At 48.0% G+C, this 15,768-nt stretch overlaps 1 protein-coding gene across 6 annotated transcripts; it reads left to right on the top strand.

Annotated features, from left to right (window-relative positions):
* The first annotated feature begins 283 nt into the window (after window positions 1–283).
* Window positions 284–15,225, top strand: KLHDC2 (kelch domain containing 2). 6 transcript variants are annotated; one of them, XR_012586590.1, is made up of 15 exons: window positions 291–381; window positions 1,975–2,173; window positions 3,012–3,091; window positions 4,079–4,196; window positions 5,577–5,692; window positions 8,170–8,251; window positions 8,340–8,423; window positions 10,432–10,512; window positions 10,591–10,649; window positions 10,993–11,102; window positions 11,572–11,644; window positions 12,713–12,800; window positions 13,782–13,834; window positions 14,126–14,307; window positions 14,919–15,225. XR_012586590.1 is itself a non-coding variant. In XM_074583584.1 (14 exons), the coding sequence occupies exons 2-14, from the start codon at window positions 2,018–2,020 to the stop codon at window positions 14,247–14,249; spliced, it is 1,224 nt and encodes a 407-aa protein (XP_074439685.1). In that variant the 5' UTR covers window positions 284–381; window positions 1,975–2,017; the 3' UTR covers window positions 14,250–14,464. The 6 variants fall into 6 exon arrangements, 4 of the variants coding, with proteins under 4 accessions (XP_074439685.1, XP_074439687.1, XP_074439686.1 ...); XR_012586591.1 differs by having other exon boundaries at window positions 302–381; window positions 2,006–2,173; XM_074583584.1 differs by lacking the exon at window positions 14,919–15,225 and having other exon boundaries at window positions 284–381; window positions 14,126–14,464.
* Window positions 15,226–15,768: the final 543 nt, after the last annotated feature.

Below are 15,768 nucleotides of genomic sequence, written 5' to 3'. Positions count from 1 at the left end.
AGGAAACATTTAGTATGTTTTGTGGCTCTTTTTAACCAAGAAGTTGTCTCTCGGTTAACACGGGCTTCTCGAGAAGGAAACACCCCCACTCCGCCGGCCCCTACCGTTTTTGTCGGGGGCGGGAGGTTGCGGTACCGGCCCGCAGACGGGCCTCTCTCCCGGGGGGAAGCTGCCGGCGAGGCGCTGTGGCTCCATCGGCAACCGGAGCGGGCGGCCCCGCTCCCCCCACGAGGCCGCGGCACTGGGATGGGGCCCGGCCCGGGGCGGGACGCGCCTGCGCCGCGCTGCCGGAAGCGGCCGCCCGCGGCGGATGTTGACGCCGCGCGTCCTGCTGAGGAGAGGAGGGAGGGAAGGAGCGGGCGGCCCGCAGCCCCCGCCGCGGTAGGGCCCTGGGGAGGCGACGCAGGGGGGGACGAAGCCGGGAGCGGGCGGTGAGGGGGGATTAGGCCTTGGCGGGGGGCCGGTCGGCGCGGGGACGGCGCGTCGCTCGGCGGAGTGCGGCTGGTGCGTTGCTGGCCCGTGTTACGGTATGTCGCGACAGGTAACACCTATCGCGGGGGTCCTAGCGCGGCAGAGCCCATGGCTGGGCAGTCAGGGCGGCCTGAGGGGCACAGCCACCGGGAGCTGGGGATTGCAGTGACTTGTCAGAAGTGTTTTAGTACGGGGCCAAAACACTGCTGAAGGGGGAGAGAATTTGTGCAGCGTGCCTTAATTTGTTAAAAAAAATAATAATGCAGATCGCTGAGGAGAGCTCTGTAAAAATCTGGTTAACTTGGATTCGTTGAGATGTGGGTAAGGCTTATCTAATTTAAAGCATAATTAAAGCTCAGAAATAAACTACGGAGGGTGGTGTAGTGTCTCCATCATTGGAGCCATTCAGATTGAACACGCATCTGACAGGAGTGCGGTGTATGGTGTAGGTATGGGGGATTCTGCGCGAGTGCAGGGCTTGGTGGTCTCAGCGAGGTCCTTCTCACCTCTCTGGCTTTGCCTGGTTGCCCAAAGCTATTGCTGGGACTGTCCACCTTCTCCCGCCGTTGGATCTGTGTCTGTTTTGTGGAGGTTTTTTTTAGTGTGAGTAACATACCCGGCATTTAACAGCTGTGGGACAGTTTCTTGGAATTATAGAATGGTTTGGGCTGGAAGGGACCTTAAAGACCATCCAGTGCCACCCGCTGCCCTGGGCAGGGACACTTCCCACCAGACCAGGTTGCTCCAAGCCCCGTCAAGCCTGGCCTTGAAACCCTCCAGGGATGGGGCAGCCACAGCTTCTCTGGGCAACCTGGGCCAGGGGCTCACCACCCTCATAGCCAAGAATTTCTTCCTCAGATCCCATCTAAATCTCCCCTCTGTCAGTTTAAAACCATTCCCTCTTGTCCTATGGCTCCCCTCCCTGATCCAGAGTCCCTCCCCAGCTTTCCTGGAGCCCCTTTAGGGACTGGAAGGGGCTGGAAGGTCTCCACGGAGCCTTCTCTTCTCCAGGCTGAACCCCCCCCAGCTCTCTCAGCCTGTCCTCACAGCAGAGGGGCTCCAGCCCTCCCAGCATCTCCGGGGCCTCCTCTGGCCCTGCTCCAACAGCTCCGTGTCCTGCTGTTGGTGCACCAGATCCAGAAGCAGCGGTTTGTGTGGGGAGACTTGTCTTAGGCAGCCCAAAGGGACTTTGCCTGAAAAGCTGCAGGAGTTTTCACTTCTGTGACAACCATATTGTAGGCAGAGCTTTCAAATTTATTCCGTAGTGGGTTGGTTTTTCGGTCATCCATTAATGTATTTATAGATAAGTGTGATTTTATTACAAAAGATAGAGACCTTGGCTTAAATTGGCAACTGAAACCATTACAAATTGCACACAGCTGAGGAATCCCCATCTGAAACTTTCTTGACTGATGAGATAACTCTTCCACTGAAACATTGTCGTCAAAGAAACACCAGTGTGTGGTTTCTCTGTTTTTTTTTCCCCTCTGCTGGTTTTCAAAGCTTCGTGCTCTGCGTTGCTCTGTGCACATAGCACTGTACCGAAATGGCTGATGATAACGAAGACCTGCAGGCAGATGAAGAGCTCCCGGCTCCGGCTGAGGACAGCTTTGAGCAGCTGGAGAACGACAGCCCTGCCGAGCGCAGCGGGCACGTGGCAGTCACTGACGGACGCTGCATGTATGTCTGGGGAGGATATAAGGTATGCCGCGCTCCTTGTTAAGTAAGCCCTTCTGCCACCCATGGTGCTGGTAATTAGGTCCCATTAGTTTGTGAGCGACTCTGTAAAATTATCCCTCCCCTGGAAAAGAAAAGCTCCAGTTAACAAATTCGAATGTGACATTTCAGAGTTTGGAAATATTGAAATAAATCGTGAGCGTGGAACGCAGATCTTGGCAAACAGATAACTTTTGTGGGACACAGGGTGTATTTGCCTTTGTCAGCTCCAGTGTCTGTTGGAAGAGAAGGAAGCAGCATCTGATTGGAAACGCACAGCGTGTGAAATGGTGCTTTTATTTATGGCGCTATCAGCACAGCTATCTGTTGCGTGTTAATGATCACAGGTTGGTTATTTATCACACTGGGGTGTGCGTGCAGTGCAGGCAGAACCAGGTCATTTTACAGTTTTGACAGGAATGAAGACGAATTCTCAGTGAACTTGGTAAATAAGTTGGGAGTTCAAGACAAAGCTTTGACGTATTGTTCTGGTGGTGTCATGCAGGTGGTGGGGGAATTAGAAAGGACATTTTGGCTCATTTATGCACCCTAATTACCCTGCTTGGGCTATGAAAAGGAGGTTTAACTTCTGTTTTCCCCAGTCTCTGGCTCTGCTGGGAGCTTGTCTGGTCTCCAGCAAAAGCTAAAATAGGTTAGTACCTGCTCTCCAAGGGCTGCTGAGCAGGGGAGAGGCTCTCCAAGGGCTGCTGCCTTCTGCTCCGCGATTCGATCTCTGACGGGGTGCAAACATTCACCAGAGTCTGTAGTTCAATATGTCAAGCATCCTTCTGATGTTGCTTTTTCTTTTCTGACCTGTTGTGCAGAATGCCCAAGTTCGGGGATTTTACGACTTCTATCTGCCCAGGGATGAAATATGGATCTACAACATGGAAACTGGAAGATGGTACAGTAAATAATTAACTTAATTGTTGGTTTAGGTGAAAAAAAGGATAAATTCTTAAACTGGTATAGAAAGCATGTTCAGGGGCTGTAAACAGAGAGGGAGTTCCCTGATCTCTGTATTCCCACTTATCAAACTGTTGTGTAAATGTATAAAATTATTTCCAGAATGTAGGGGTTTTTTTTCTGTGAAAACAGCAAATACATTTTCACCGGGTGAAGTAGAAAGGGCAGCCCGTACAGGGAGTATGTGATCAACGGTGTGAAGTGTTTTGGGATGCCTGGCATAGAATACAGCATCTAAAAATTCTCATTACAGTGGTACTGAGTTTTTTATTTGTTGTCTTTTTAAGAAGTTGTTTTTAAATGTTGATACAGCCAAAGAAGCTACTGTGTCATCTTAGACCATTGGGAGCCTGGAAGTTGTGTTAAAACCTGGATGCCTGAATTCCCAGTAGGGAATCTGGTGCTCTGGCTCTGTAGCTGGCTCAGGCCTTGTGCTGCAAAGCCAAATCCCCTCAACGCTCTGCAGAAATTGCAATTTCAGCAGTGCTTCCAGTTGTCATGGTGGTTAGGGAGAGCCTGGGCCACGGGCTGGAAGCTCATCTTTGTGATTATAATGTTTATAAACACTAAAAATCCAGTGGCAGAATAGAAACCTCCAGTTTAGACAGGTGCGTCCGCTTTGCCCGAGGATTGTTCTGGGGATTTTGAACGTGAAAGGTGAACCAAACTCCTGAACTGGGCAGACGGGATTCCTCCCTGACAAAACATGTATTAATTAAATTGGCTTTTCCCCATCCCCCTCCGTTGTCCCAGGTTAGTGTTGTAAATTGTTAACCCTGCAAGGGTGTGAGGAACGCATTACTGAATGGTCCACGGTGACCTGTCGGAATTAAAGACATACTGGTAACGTTAATAAAATTCCTCTCCGGGTAAAATCATTATTGTTAATTTTTAGCAGCTAAAATATTTTACACTGTGCTTCTAGGAAGAAGAGTAAAACAGAGGGAGACGTTCCACCTTCCATGTCTGGAAGTTGTGCTGTGTGTGTAGACAGAGTGGTGTACCTCTTCGGAGGACACCATGCGCGTGGCAATACAAACAAGGTTAGTAATTTAAAGGTAAAACCCTTCTCACAAATAAGTTTCTTCTCGTTAGCTTTTGTTCCCGTTTTTTATAAACTTGAGGCGGCCTTTTCAGTTAATTAAAATCCATCCAAAGCAAGAAATGTATAATCTTAACAAATCACAGACACATTTTCTTCTGAATGACGGGACAGGTTGGATCTTGTTTCAGAGATTAAGCATTAGTGCCAGGGAACGCTGAACGTGCATCCAGTCACCGTGTCCTCCGTGGCTGCTGCAGCACCTATCTTCATCCGCTGGCTCTATCTCCGGTTCTTGGAAGCAGATAACCAGCGTTCTCATCCCGTCAGCAGCTTCCCCAGATGCAAACTAATTGGGGCCGCGTTCTTTTTGCGCTTGCCTGAGAGGTTTTTAACTAACAAAACACAGATCTTTTTTTCCGTGCAGGTGTTTAGCTGGCCGACTTTTCCCAGTTCGCTGTATTAATTTCTCTGCAGCGGGTCGGATAACATGACGTTTTTAAAGCGGGTCAGCCTTCAGCTTGGCATCGTTTCACGTGGCGATTGTACTCTGGTATCTTTACACTGCTGAAGAAACACCGTGACCTGTTAACTTGTTTTGGTTGCAGTTGTTCTTGAGCGATTCACCCTATAAATTATTATTGCATTGGTGCTTTTGTGTTTGCTTCTTTTGAAAGACGGGAATTTCCCGAGGTTGCTGAAATAATACCAGGAGGTGATTTGTAACTGCTTTGTGGTTGTTTGAAATGTTATTCTTCTCTGAAGTCTCTGATAATATTTTCTGATGTTCTCAAAGCGTGGTTTTAAATTAAGTAATTTTTTTTGGCCTCAATCTTAATATAAAGGGAAAGTAGCTTGATGCAATGCTTCGAACGGTCTGAAGCAAACTACATTTGTAAAGTGTGACTTGCTTCCTTCCTGCTGTGGTATTTGTACCTTTCAGCTAGTTTATATATGTATATCTCTGTAATCCGTATATATTTCTATCTGTGTAAATATGTAACACACAGAGAAAGGATCATACTGTAAAAAACACTTTTTTTTTTTTTCTTAAACCAGATTTTTTTTTTTATTGTAAGGCAATTGCTACTTTGTACGCACCTTCATTGTATCCTGTTTCAGGTTTTGGATGGTAAAACTCAATGTCCATAGTCCTGTTAATTTTGTAAAAAAGCGTTTGGGGCTTGTGTCTGCAATAAGATAAGGATCTTTGGATCCATATTTTGTTCCAAACATTGTCAGCTCTGTGCAGCTGGGAAGAGAACTTTTAAAGTATTTCTGTACCAATACACGCTAATTAAAAGTTAATATTTTAACATTAGTCAGACTTAAGCTTTAAGCTAACTGTGTGGGTAAAAAAAAATCTTTTTATTTTCTACAGTTCTACATGTTAAATTCCAGATCCACGGACAAAGTGCTGCAGTGGGTCAGAGTAGAGTGTCAGGGGGTGCCCCCTTCATCAAAGGACAAACTTGGCGTTTGGGTTTACAAGAACAAGTAAGACTCCAGCAACCAAGTCAGCACAGTTGTCCTTGCATGTGTGTTTGCTTTTAATCGCTCGTAGTCTTGCCATTGTTGTGTCTTTTTGTTTGAACAAGAGCCACAGGAGGACTTCTTGCCTGCAGCACCTACGTGCTTCGGGGAGATGCTGGATGTGCTCCCCAGCCAGCCTTTTAAAACCGCTCCCTCCTTCAACCATTGATAAGCCAAAAACCGCACTCCCAGTTTGGGCCTATGCAAGCTGCAAAGTAATTTCTGTGAGTCACAATCCAAAATGTAGGCTCGTGACAGGCCAGTCTTCCACCGTGTGTTCTCAGTACATTGCTTTAAGGGCACCGCATCGTGGTTGCTTGTATCAGCGTCGTTCCTCTTGGCAGTTGCCTTGGGAATGATTCTTCACAGAACAATCCTGTGAAAGGTTCCTGGTGTCACGCAAAATGCAATCTTCTGGTCACGTCTTGTGGGACAGTTTGCATTTCTTTGGTAGTTGAAGAGCAGGAAGACAATCTTAAAATTGCGTGTGGCTTTTTCAGTCATGCACGTGCTTAATTTGGTATGTTTCGTGCTGGTTGCAGAAAACAAGGAATGTGTTAGTTGAACTGCCATTGATGTTATCTGATTTCATGTGTTGGGATAGTGTCCCAGAGGTGCCATTAGGCTTTTTTGGCACTGCAAACCTTGGAAAAGATGAGGAAGACAAGGAGAAGGTGTTGAAGCCAGATGAGCTGGTGTGCCAAACATTGCTGTTGCCTTGCTCCCTGCTCCCCCGTTCAGTTCGTGTAGTGCTAGTCCCTTAAGCTGTGTGACGAGATCGTTTCAGCCTTGTGGCACTGGAGGATAGACGAGGAAAGCCCCTGTTGTCAGTAGATAGTCTCCTGCTTCCACAAGCTTGCTGTATCCCAGCTGCTTGGGAGGTTGGGGGTGGAAGTGTCTTAGCTCAGGGGAGGGCAGGGACTTTTGGCTCTGTTCTTGGAGCTCTGCCCAGGGCTGGTTTCTCAGAAGGTTCCTGGCTTCCAGAGAACAGGACTCCAAAATGCTCTGGCACAGGTGACAGCTCAGATGGCCAGGATTGTCCCCTTGCAGGAGAAGCTGGAAGGGCTGATCCCCGCAGAGCAGGGCTCTCTCCGCAGGCTGTGGGCCAGGCGTTGGCGTGGGCAGTGCTGCTGGGGTACGTGATGCTGAGGGGAGTATCAGTGCCACCTCCTCAGGGGCTGAGGAGGTCCCATGCGAATGTGAGCTAATGGTCAGGGGCCTCTGGTTCTTCTTTGGTCGCAACTGGCAAGGTTTACAGGTCCTTACTGTCTTGTCATGGCAGGGTTGGGGTTTACGCTGTGCCCTACAAAACCTTCCCTGGGCAGCACGGGCATCTCCTGCCCGTCAGCACAGCTGGTCTTGGCTGTATCTGCGGCCCTACTGAGGCCCAGGAAATCAGGGATGCCCTATGTCCCTGTGTTTGAGCTGCGTATGGTGGTTTTGGTGTATAATAATACTAGAGATGGCTGCTGCTTTGTCCGTTACATGGAGAGAAAGCTCACTGTTATGATATTTGCTGCAGAGACTCATGAAAGATAGGAAATCGCCCGTGGTGCTAGTTTTCAGGCTCTTGATGTGGAGAGAAAGCTTATTGCTATGACACTTGATGTGGTCAGTTTAGATCTAAATCTGTGTGAGGCTGGAGTTGTGGCCGGTTAGTTAGGTGGTGTACGTTGTTTTCTGTTACTTCATAATTAAATAAGGATTTCTGGCAAAACCGTGCCATTAGTTTCTAATATGTGCTTAAAAACCCAGACATAAAGGTAAATGACATTTTAGAAACCAAAAGGAACAGTAAAACCAGATGAGATAGTAACTGTTCTTCAGGCTTTGAAACAAAATGCATCAAGTACAAAGGAAAATGTCCTTCTCCCCCTAAAAAAACCTAAAAACTGGGGAAAAACTTCCCAGGCGGCTTCATTGGTAGCAGGTCTGCTGCATGTAGGGTCCCTTGGGCCCCTCTTGCCCTGCCCTGCCCTGCCAAGCACACAGCCCCACGGCGGCTGTGCCCAGCTTGTAATGCTTTGCTTTTTCTTCTTACAAACATTTTGGGCTCAGGGAAAACAGGCAGAGGGATTGGAAAGGGTGGAGTTGGAAAACCTCAGGAATAAGCGCCTGTAGCTGCTGTGCGGGAGCCCTGGGTAGCAAAGGAGGCAGGAGGCCTGGCAGCCTCACGTGTTTGGAACCAGAGCAAAGCTGGGAAGCCTGAGGCCTGGGAAACAGCGACAGAGGGATTTCACGTGGGTGGTGGAGTCGATTAGGCAAGAAATGGGGCCCCACACCTGGAAAATTTGCGTTGTAGACATATTGGAAGTAATGAAGCCAAAGGAGCTTCCCTGGTTTTCCTGTCTTCTGTTTGAGCATAGCCTTTGCAGAACTTTAATTTGTAGCAACAGATGCGATAGCATTTCTAACAGATCTTGATGCGTGTTTTCTTTCAGGCTAATATTTTTTGGAGGCTATGGTTATTTTCCCGAAGGGAAGCAACGGGGAACTTTTGAATTTGATGAAACCTCTTTTTGGGTAAGTAAACCTGGAAGTAATTTCTATTTAAACTTTAGTATTTAATTAGTGCTTGTTAAAACTTGTTGCTTGTTTAATATTTTTAAAGAATTCAGGTCTTCCTAGAGGGTGGAATGACCATGTGCACGTTCTGGACACTGAAACTTTTACTTGGAGCCAGCCTATAACTACGGTAATTATGTGTTTTATGTCAGTTAATTAAGTTAGAGCTCTTAAGGAATATGTGCACTGTGTGCCATATCTCCTGTAGCATCCTATGAAAATCAGCGTGACTCTGCTAGGCCCGGGTTCACTGCTTTAATTGGTGTCGAGTTCGAGGCGGGTGCTGATGAAACGGCCTCCCTGCGTAGCTGTGTGGGGACAGCGGTGGCCTGTCCCAGCAGCGGTGGCTTTGGGCCCCAGATATTTGGAGGGCTGGGACAACTTGCAGTGTGAAGCTGTCTGAGCCTGTTTGTGTCTCATACGGGGCCCTGTCTCTAGTCTGTATCTCCCTGGCATTATTTTAGAAGATGCGGTTAACCGTTTGCGAGCAAGGAGCATGGAAATTCACCCAAAATACATTTTCCTGCTTTCCTGCTCCATCCTTGCTTACACGTCACCAGTCTTTAACTGCTGTTTAGTTGTCAGGTGCTCTGTGGTCCTGCCTTTTTCAGGGTATAAATCAGTCCCTAAATGCCAGGAGTTAGAAAAGAGCTCTCTGAAACACCTCGTGCTCGCTAGCAGGAGGACATCAGAAATGCCCATCAGGGTCGTGGGACTGAGACTCCCCAAATGGACCTGTGGAGTGGTGGGGGTCATGTCTTCTTGTCTCAGTGGTGCTCGCCCAGTGTGTTGTCTCCACGGGGTGAATCCCAGGCCGCTGGCTCTCGCTGTGGCTGGCGGGAAGCACCGTGTCTGCAACTCTGCTGGTTCCTGCTCTTCTGGCTTCCTCCTGGGACATGCTGGGTCTGTCTGGTCCCGACAGGGACCAGAAGCTCAGGACGCTGTGACCAGGGCTCTCCTCCCTCTTGGAGCTGTCCTCATTCCCTCTACCCTGCTCTCTTGCCACCAAAGTGTGACTGTTAATTTCTCTCCTGTATCCGGACTGTGTGAGGTCTCGTTAGTGCCTGTGTTTGCAGTCTTACCTACAACGTGCTTGTAGGGGAAGGACTGTTGGTAGAACAAGCCTTGGAAACATCCCCTCAAAATAATTACCTGATGCCTCTTCAGTAGCATTCTTGAGGCCACTTAAACTGAATTTAAACCATTAATTTGCCTAAGTCCTCTCTGCTCTCCAAAAATGGGAAACTTGCCTTTTATTTTGCTGTCTTTTTCTCTTAATCTCTTTTTTTTTTTTCCCCGTTGACTTGCTTGCTTTCATGCTTCAGTGGCGTTGTGCTCACGGGGAGCTCAGGGAAATGCAATGTAGGGTTTCCTGTCATTCTCGCTGTAGCGTGGCAGTTTGGTACGTTTCGCTTGGGTGCTGAATTGTGCTCAAAACAAAACGCTCAGTAATAGCAAATGTACACCATTTGAGGTGTCACAGAAGTATTCAGGAACAGGGAAATGGAGGGATACTGCCACAGAATTGGAGGAAATGAAATTTGAGATAAGTAATTCCTTAGTCAGATTACCAAAGAATTGCTTTGTCTTGCTACATACAGATCCCAAATATTTCAGAAGCAACTCAAGAAAAATACTGTTTAATGATTTCTTATGTCACCATCTCATTTATAGTCTGAGGTCTTCTGTGACTGTCTGAACCCTCTTCTAAAAGCAAAATTTATACCTTGGTATTTAAAGAGGGGAAAAAAATATATCCCATTTTTAATGAGTTTTCTGATCTCACATCCATCAAAAAAAGGAAGTTTCTGCACACAGAATGACTTACTGGATGTTTTTTCACTCTCTGTTCCTTGTTGGCCTTAAATCTGACTGTAGTTCAACCTTTCGTCTCCTCGGGTGCCTGGTTTGTGGCAGTTGCTTTGCCTTGAGCGCCGTGTCGGGGTGAGCTCTCCCGGGAGGAGCCCGGTCCCTGCTGTTGCCTCCCGGGGTCCCTGGTGTGGCCGCAGCCGCGTGTGCGTGATGGGCATCTTCAGCCCAGCACCACTTCACCTGCTGCAGGTTTCTGGCAAAGCAGCATTGTCTTGTTAATGTAACAAATAAACTTACCACCTTATTTCACGTTTTCTTTTTCCCAGGGTAAAACTCCGTCACCGCGAGCAGCTCACGCCTGTGCTACGGTTGGGAACAGAGGCTACGTGTTTGGTGGCAGATACAGAGTAAGCCCCAGCCCACTTTAACGAGGTGTTACCAAAACCTAAACGAAACCATTTCAACCATGGTCTGCTTTATTGTAGGAGTCCAGAATGAATGATCTTTACTATCTGAATCTGGATACGTGGGAGTGGAATGAAATGTAAGTACCAAAACTCGAGTTCTTTTGTTTGTAAAGCAATATGAAGATTTATTCACTTCTAATAATTCTAGCGAAAATTGGTAAACTCCAGCAAGTACGTACGCTCAAGTAGAACTGATCCTCCTGAGCAGTTGCTGACTCTTGCCGTCTGGCTTTTTAAAATATTGGTAGGAGTAAAATTCTTTTGCTGTGTCTAAAGAAATTAAACTTGCTGTTAGCTCATGAGCTATGCGCAGTGTGAATCTGCGTGCTTCAAATATCTGAAAAATAATCCGAGCGGAAAAGAGCAGCAGTGTTTTATTGTTGCGCACGTGTAATTTGCGGTGCTTTTATTGAAATACAGAATCACGCAAGGCATGTGCCCAGTTGGCCGATCGTGGCATTCTTTAACACCAATTTCCTCTGATCACCTCTTTCTCTTCGGAGGATTCACCACCGACAAGCAGCCATTAAGTAAGTCATTCCAAAAGGATTTCGTGTAGTCTTTGTGTTCTTAAAACAGCTGTGCACAGAAGCTTGAATTACTGCCTCGTCACCTCAAATTCTTTCTAAATTCCTTCCATGCACTTGTGATCCAGCTCCTCATGGTCAACGGCTCATTTCACAGAGCAGGAGTCACTGAGTGTGTTGAGACACTATTATTTATATAAATTAATCTGCTTTAAAAACGTTTCTAATGCAAATTGCAATTAGTAAGAGCTTTGCAATTCTCCATCTTTCCCTTCTGACTTCACTCCCATAAACTATTATGAAACGCCTGTTTTCAAATAGGCAGCCCAAAGTTTTGTAGAGTATTCCCTAAAAAAATTGATTTTTTTGAAGAACAAAAACGGACTTGGTGAACCGGAGTAGCTGGGTATTGCAGCAAACGTGAAAAAACTAAGAGAATACTGTTTGTATTTGGGGTTTTGCTTGTTTTCAGGTGATGCTTGGATTTATTGTATCAGCAAGAACGAGTGGATACAGTTTGAGCACAACTATTCGGAAAAACCAAGGTAAGGCAGACGCTTTCCTGGGAACTTATCAAAAAGAGTGAGGAAGCTTTTCGTGTTGGCACTCAGAGAGGGGACACGCGCTCCTCTTCACAGCACTCGTTTTTCTTAACAATACAGAACTAATGCTTGCTCCTGCCCCAGAAACACAGGTGTATGGAATGTACGCACAAAATGGGAGATGAATACAAACCGCGGTGGGACCGGGCTGGAGGCAGCGTGTAGCTCAGGGGTGGTGAAACAGGAGGAAAGGCAGGGGTTTGGGGTTTGCTCTGAGCTGTGAATGCCAGCGCCAGCGCTAACTGGAACCTGTGTGTTCTTGCTCTGCCGGCAAACTGGACGCAGGCAGGTGTCACCGTTTGGCACGTCCTCGCGGGTGGCTAATCCTGTGCACACCCAGCATAGTTTTGTCTTCCTGCCGAGTAAATTGGAGATGATGACCTGCAATTTAAAAGCATCAAAACTGCTTTGATGCATGTATATGGCATTGAAAACACTCACGTCATGTGAGTTACCGTGATCCATCTTGTCTGGGGAAGTGTTCTGGGCCGAGGGTAAATGAGTTAAAGCAGCGATGCTTCATGGCCTGCCCTTTGGTGGGGGTGAGCAGGGGTCTGTATCCTGGGGCAGTAACAGGCTGCGTTGCTGCCCCCCACCCACTTTTCCCCCCCTTTGGAGCAGCAGGACGGTGCCGTGTTGTTGCTGAACGCACGCGTGACATCCGTTGTTTCCCCAAGTCTTAGGAGAGCAATACCAAATCCAACTGACAGTGTTCCTTCAAGTCTTTTGACTCAAGTGGGACATGAAAATAAAGTTTGCGGGTTTCACAGATGCCTGCACTCACAGGCAGCGTGCGCTCAGCCCCGCTCGAACTGGGACACCATACACAGCCCATGGGTTTGGTGACCCGTTTTCCTTCTCTGGACACAAACTCCTGTTGAATTAGTCACGTCTACAGCATACTGGTGGAAGGGCAAACTTCCACGTGTTAACTTTAAATACAAATCCTAAACGTACATTATTGGGCGGGGTGGTTTTTTGCTTTAACGCAGTGCTGACTTCTGTTTCTAGGCTGTGGCATACTGCTTGTGCAAGCGAAGAGGGAGAGGTGATCGTCTTTGGGGGCTGTGCCAACAACTTACTTGCCCATTCTAAAGCTGTAAGTTTATTTCAAGCTTTCCCTTCCTGCGCAGCCCAGCCCTTCCTGCAGGGGCCGTGGTGTCTCATCACTCTGACGGGTGTGAAACGCTTGTGTGATCTCGTGAGGGCCGGCAAAGGTGCATAAACAAAGCTTGGAGGGGAAATACCTTGCTGCTTTTCTGGAAACCAGGTCATTATTCATTATTTAAACAAACAAACTTTCCCTCACACACGTGTTTCACTTGAAGCCTGTTTGTATCTCCCAACTATTTCTTTAGCTTTGCCCTGTGCCTTCTCATCAGTGTTTTTTGGGGAGCCTCTCCCAGAGTAATTTCTTCACTGCACTGCCTGCAGGGCATCCCGGTGAGAACAGGCTGAGCTGAGAGGGGCTCTTCAGCCGGGACGGGGGTAAAAACACCAGTTGGCTGGAAAGGGAGACCGGGAACAAGCACCTTCTAGTGTAAGAACCAGTGGGCGTCAGCTGGAGCGAGTATTGGCAAACAAGAGTGGTGTAACGCTGCTTCATGCACCGGCAGCTCGGCTCGAGCAGATAATACGTTCACGTGCATTCAAGGAGCAGGCATAACCATTTAAAAATACATAAGAAACATTGATTGCTGTTAAATACCTCCAGGGATGGTGACTCCACCCCTTCCCTGGGCAGCCTGTTCCAATGTTTGACAACCCTTTTGGTGATCTTTTTTCCTAATATCCATCCTAAACCTCCCCTGGCGCAACTCGAGGCCATTCCCCGGTGGCTGTCTGAACAGTAGTTCCCTGAGTGCCCGTAACTTCCCCTGTTGTAGGATTGCGTGAGCGATTCTGCATTCAGCTTGTCTGCTGCCTTTGTGATGAAGTTCATTTTACTCCCCTCCAGAGCTGTGCCGATGGCCTTCCTTTCCAGGGGCTGTTTGGGTGACCGTGGCTAGTTTGGCTTCTGCTGTAATAATGTGAATCCATGTAACCAAACTGCTTTTCTCTCTCTCTCCCTCCCCACCAGGCTCACAGCAACGAAATACTTGTGTTTTCTCTACAACCAAGGTCTCTCGTAAGGTAAGAAAGCAAGACTTTGCCATTAAATTCTCGTGGCTCCATCTAAGGTAGTACGGGGTTACCGCCAGATCTGTTTCTTATGTTCCTAAAACACTTGAAACCATCTCTTCCCCTAAAGACTGTTGAAAGAACAGCAGCCAATTTTGAGAGGACAGAGTGAGATTCCTTTCAGAAATGCATTTGGCACTGACAATGAGAACAAGCCCTCACTGAAGAGCTGTAAAGAATGAACTTACCTTGCAAGCCCTTGTTCATCCTCGTGCTAATTCCGGCCGTTTCCCTCTCCCCCAGGCTGTGCCTGGAAGCCGTCATTTGCTTTAAGGAGATGTTGGCCAGTTCCTGGAATTGTCTCCCTAAGCACTTGCTGCACAGTGTCAATCAGCGCTTCGGAAGCAACAACACCTCGGGCTCCTGAGCCCTGCCCTCCGCAGCCATCTCCCACCGAGCCGTGCGTGGATGAGCAGTTCCAAGATGTAATAATCTTACCAAGTGTGGCAAACATCCAACTTGTATAGGTTAAATATCTGTATCGTCGTAGGTAGTTGCTTCTTGCCTTTAAGTTGCATGTGAATGGCCTAGAGAGAACCTATTTTTGTGTAAAGATGTTTGCAATAAATGTATTTAATGCAAGTGGAGATGTATCCTCTGCTTAAGCTAAAACTAGGTCTGGGGTTTGTCCACCTTGAGGTAGGCGTGCGGGCCGGCTCCAAGCAGGCAGATGGCGGGGGGATGCGTGGAAATCCTTGTGGAGGCCCCAGGCAAGAACCTGAGGACTCCAGTGGCTGTACAGGAAAACAGAGGCACACCGTGACTGTTGAAGAGGAGAGTGCTTTAGCCTAGGCTGAAGACTGCTGCGAGGGGTGAGCAGTCCTGGGTTAGTCTACAGCGTTAGGAAACCGCTTAATGTTTTGCCACAAATGCTTAAGGGCAGAGAAACGGGATTTGGAAAAAAACTGTACTTTGTCAGAGTTGATAAAACTGTCGTAAAATCGTCAGCCGTTAAAGCACCACTGCTCTCTGCTTGGTTGTAGTTTTGTTTTTTTGGAACTCTTCTATGTTGTGTAACTTCAATTGTGAACCTTAGGTAGCAGATATTCTGCCCTGAGAAGTGTAAGTGAAAGTGCTTGAGCCTGTTACCAGCCCTGTCGGTAACCTGCGGAGCTACAGCTGGAGCAGCCCGAAGGACTTCGGCATGGTGGAGGTACAGCAGAGGGGCGGTGGGACTGGGGCAGTGCCTGCCTTCCCTGACTCGGCTCCATCCATCAGCAGCCCCAGCAGGTGACATCAGGGACAAGGAACAAGCTGTGCTGCTTGGGGGGGGGGGGAAAGGGGTGAAATCATGTTTAAGCTGTCCTCAAAAAAAAAAAAAAATTAAAAACTTTGACTTCTAGAAGAAAATAATTCCTGTATTGTAATTCCTGCGTGAGCTTTAGCTACAGGTTTAGTAAGTGCTTGGGGCGGCGCAGACGGTCAGAGCGGAACTGTGGTTTCACATGGAACGGTTCGTGTTGGAAGGGACCTTAGAGATCATCTAGTTCCAAGCCCCTGCCCTGGGCAGGGACACCTCCCACTAGACAAGGTGCTGATACAGCACACGGGGGCTTATTCTGACCCTCCAGCACCTTCCTTGCCTGTTCCTCGCCTCCGCAGGGCTAATAATTCCACGGCACAGTGTGGCCGCGCTGGTGGGAGCGGGCGCTCTGGAGTGCTGGGACTGCACCTTCCAGCTCCTGGCAGCCCATGGCACAGTTTGGGAAAGATCAAATTCTACTTTTTCTCAAATGAAGCGTTTTCCACTGAAACTCCCCTACCAGAAACTCCAGTCCCCTTCAGAGGAAAGCGGCAGAAACCAACACCACAGAGTTTTGCTGCAGCAAATGCAGGCAGGCCCTGGCCCAGCAGCGCGGGGACAGAGCGCTCGGCTCCAGCATTCA

Source organism: Larus michahellis, chromosome 4 (genome assembly GCF_964199755.1).
Source record: "Larus michahellis chromosome 4, bLarMic1.1, whole genome shotgun sequence".
NCBI classification, from domain to species: domain Eukaryota; kingdom Metazoa; phylum Chordata; class Aves; order Charadriiformes; family Laridae; genus Larus; species Larus michahellis.
This window is presented reverse-complemented; position numbering and strand designations above follow the sequence as displayed.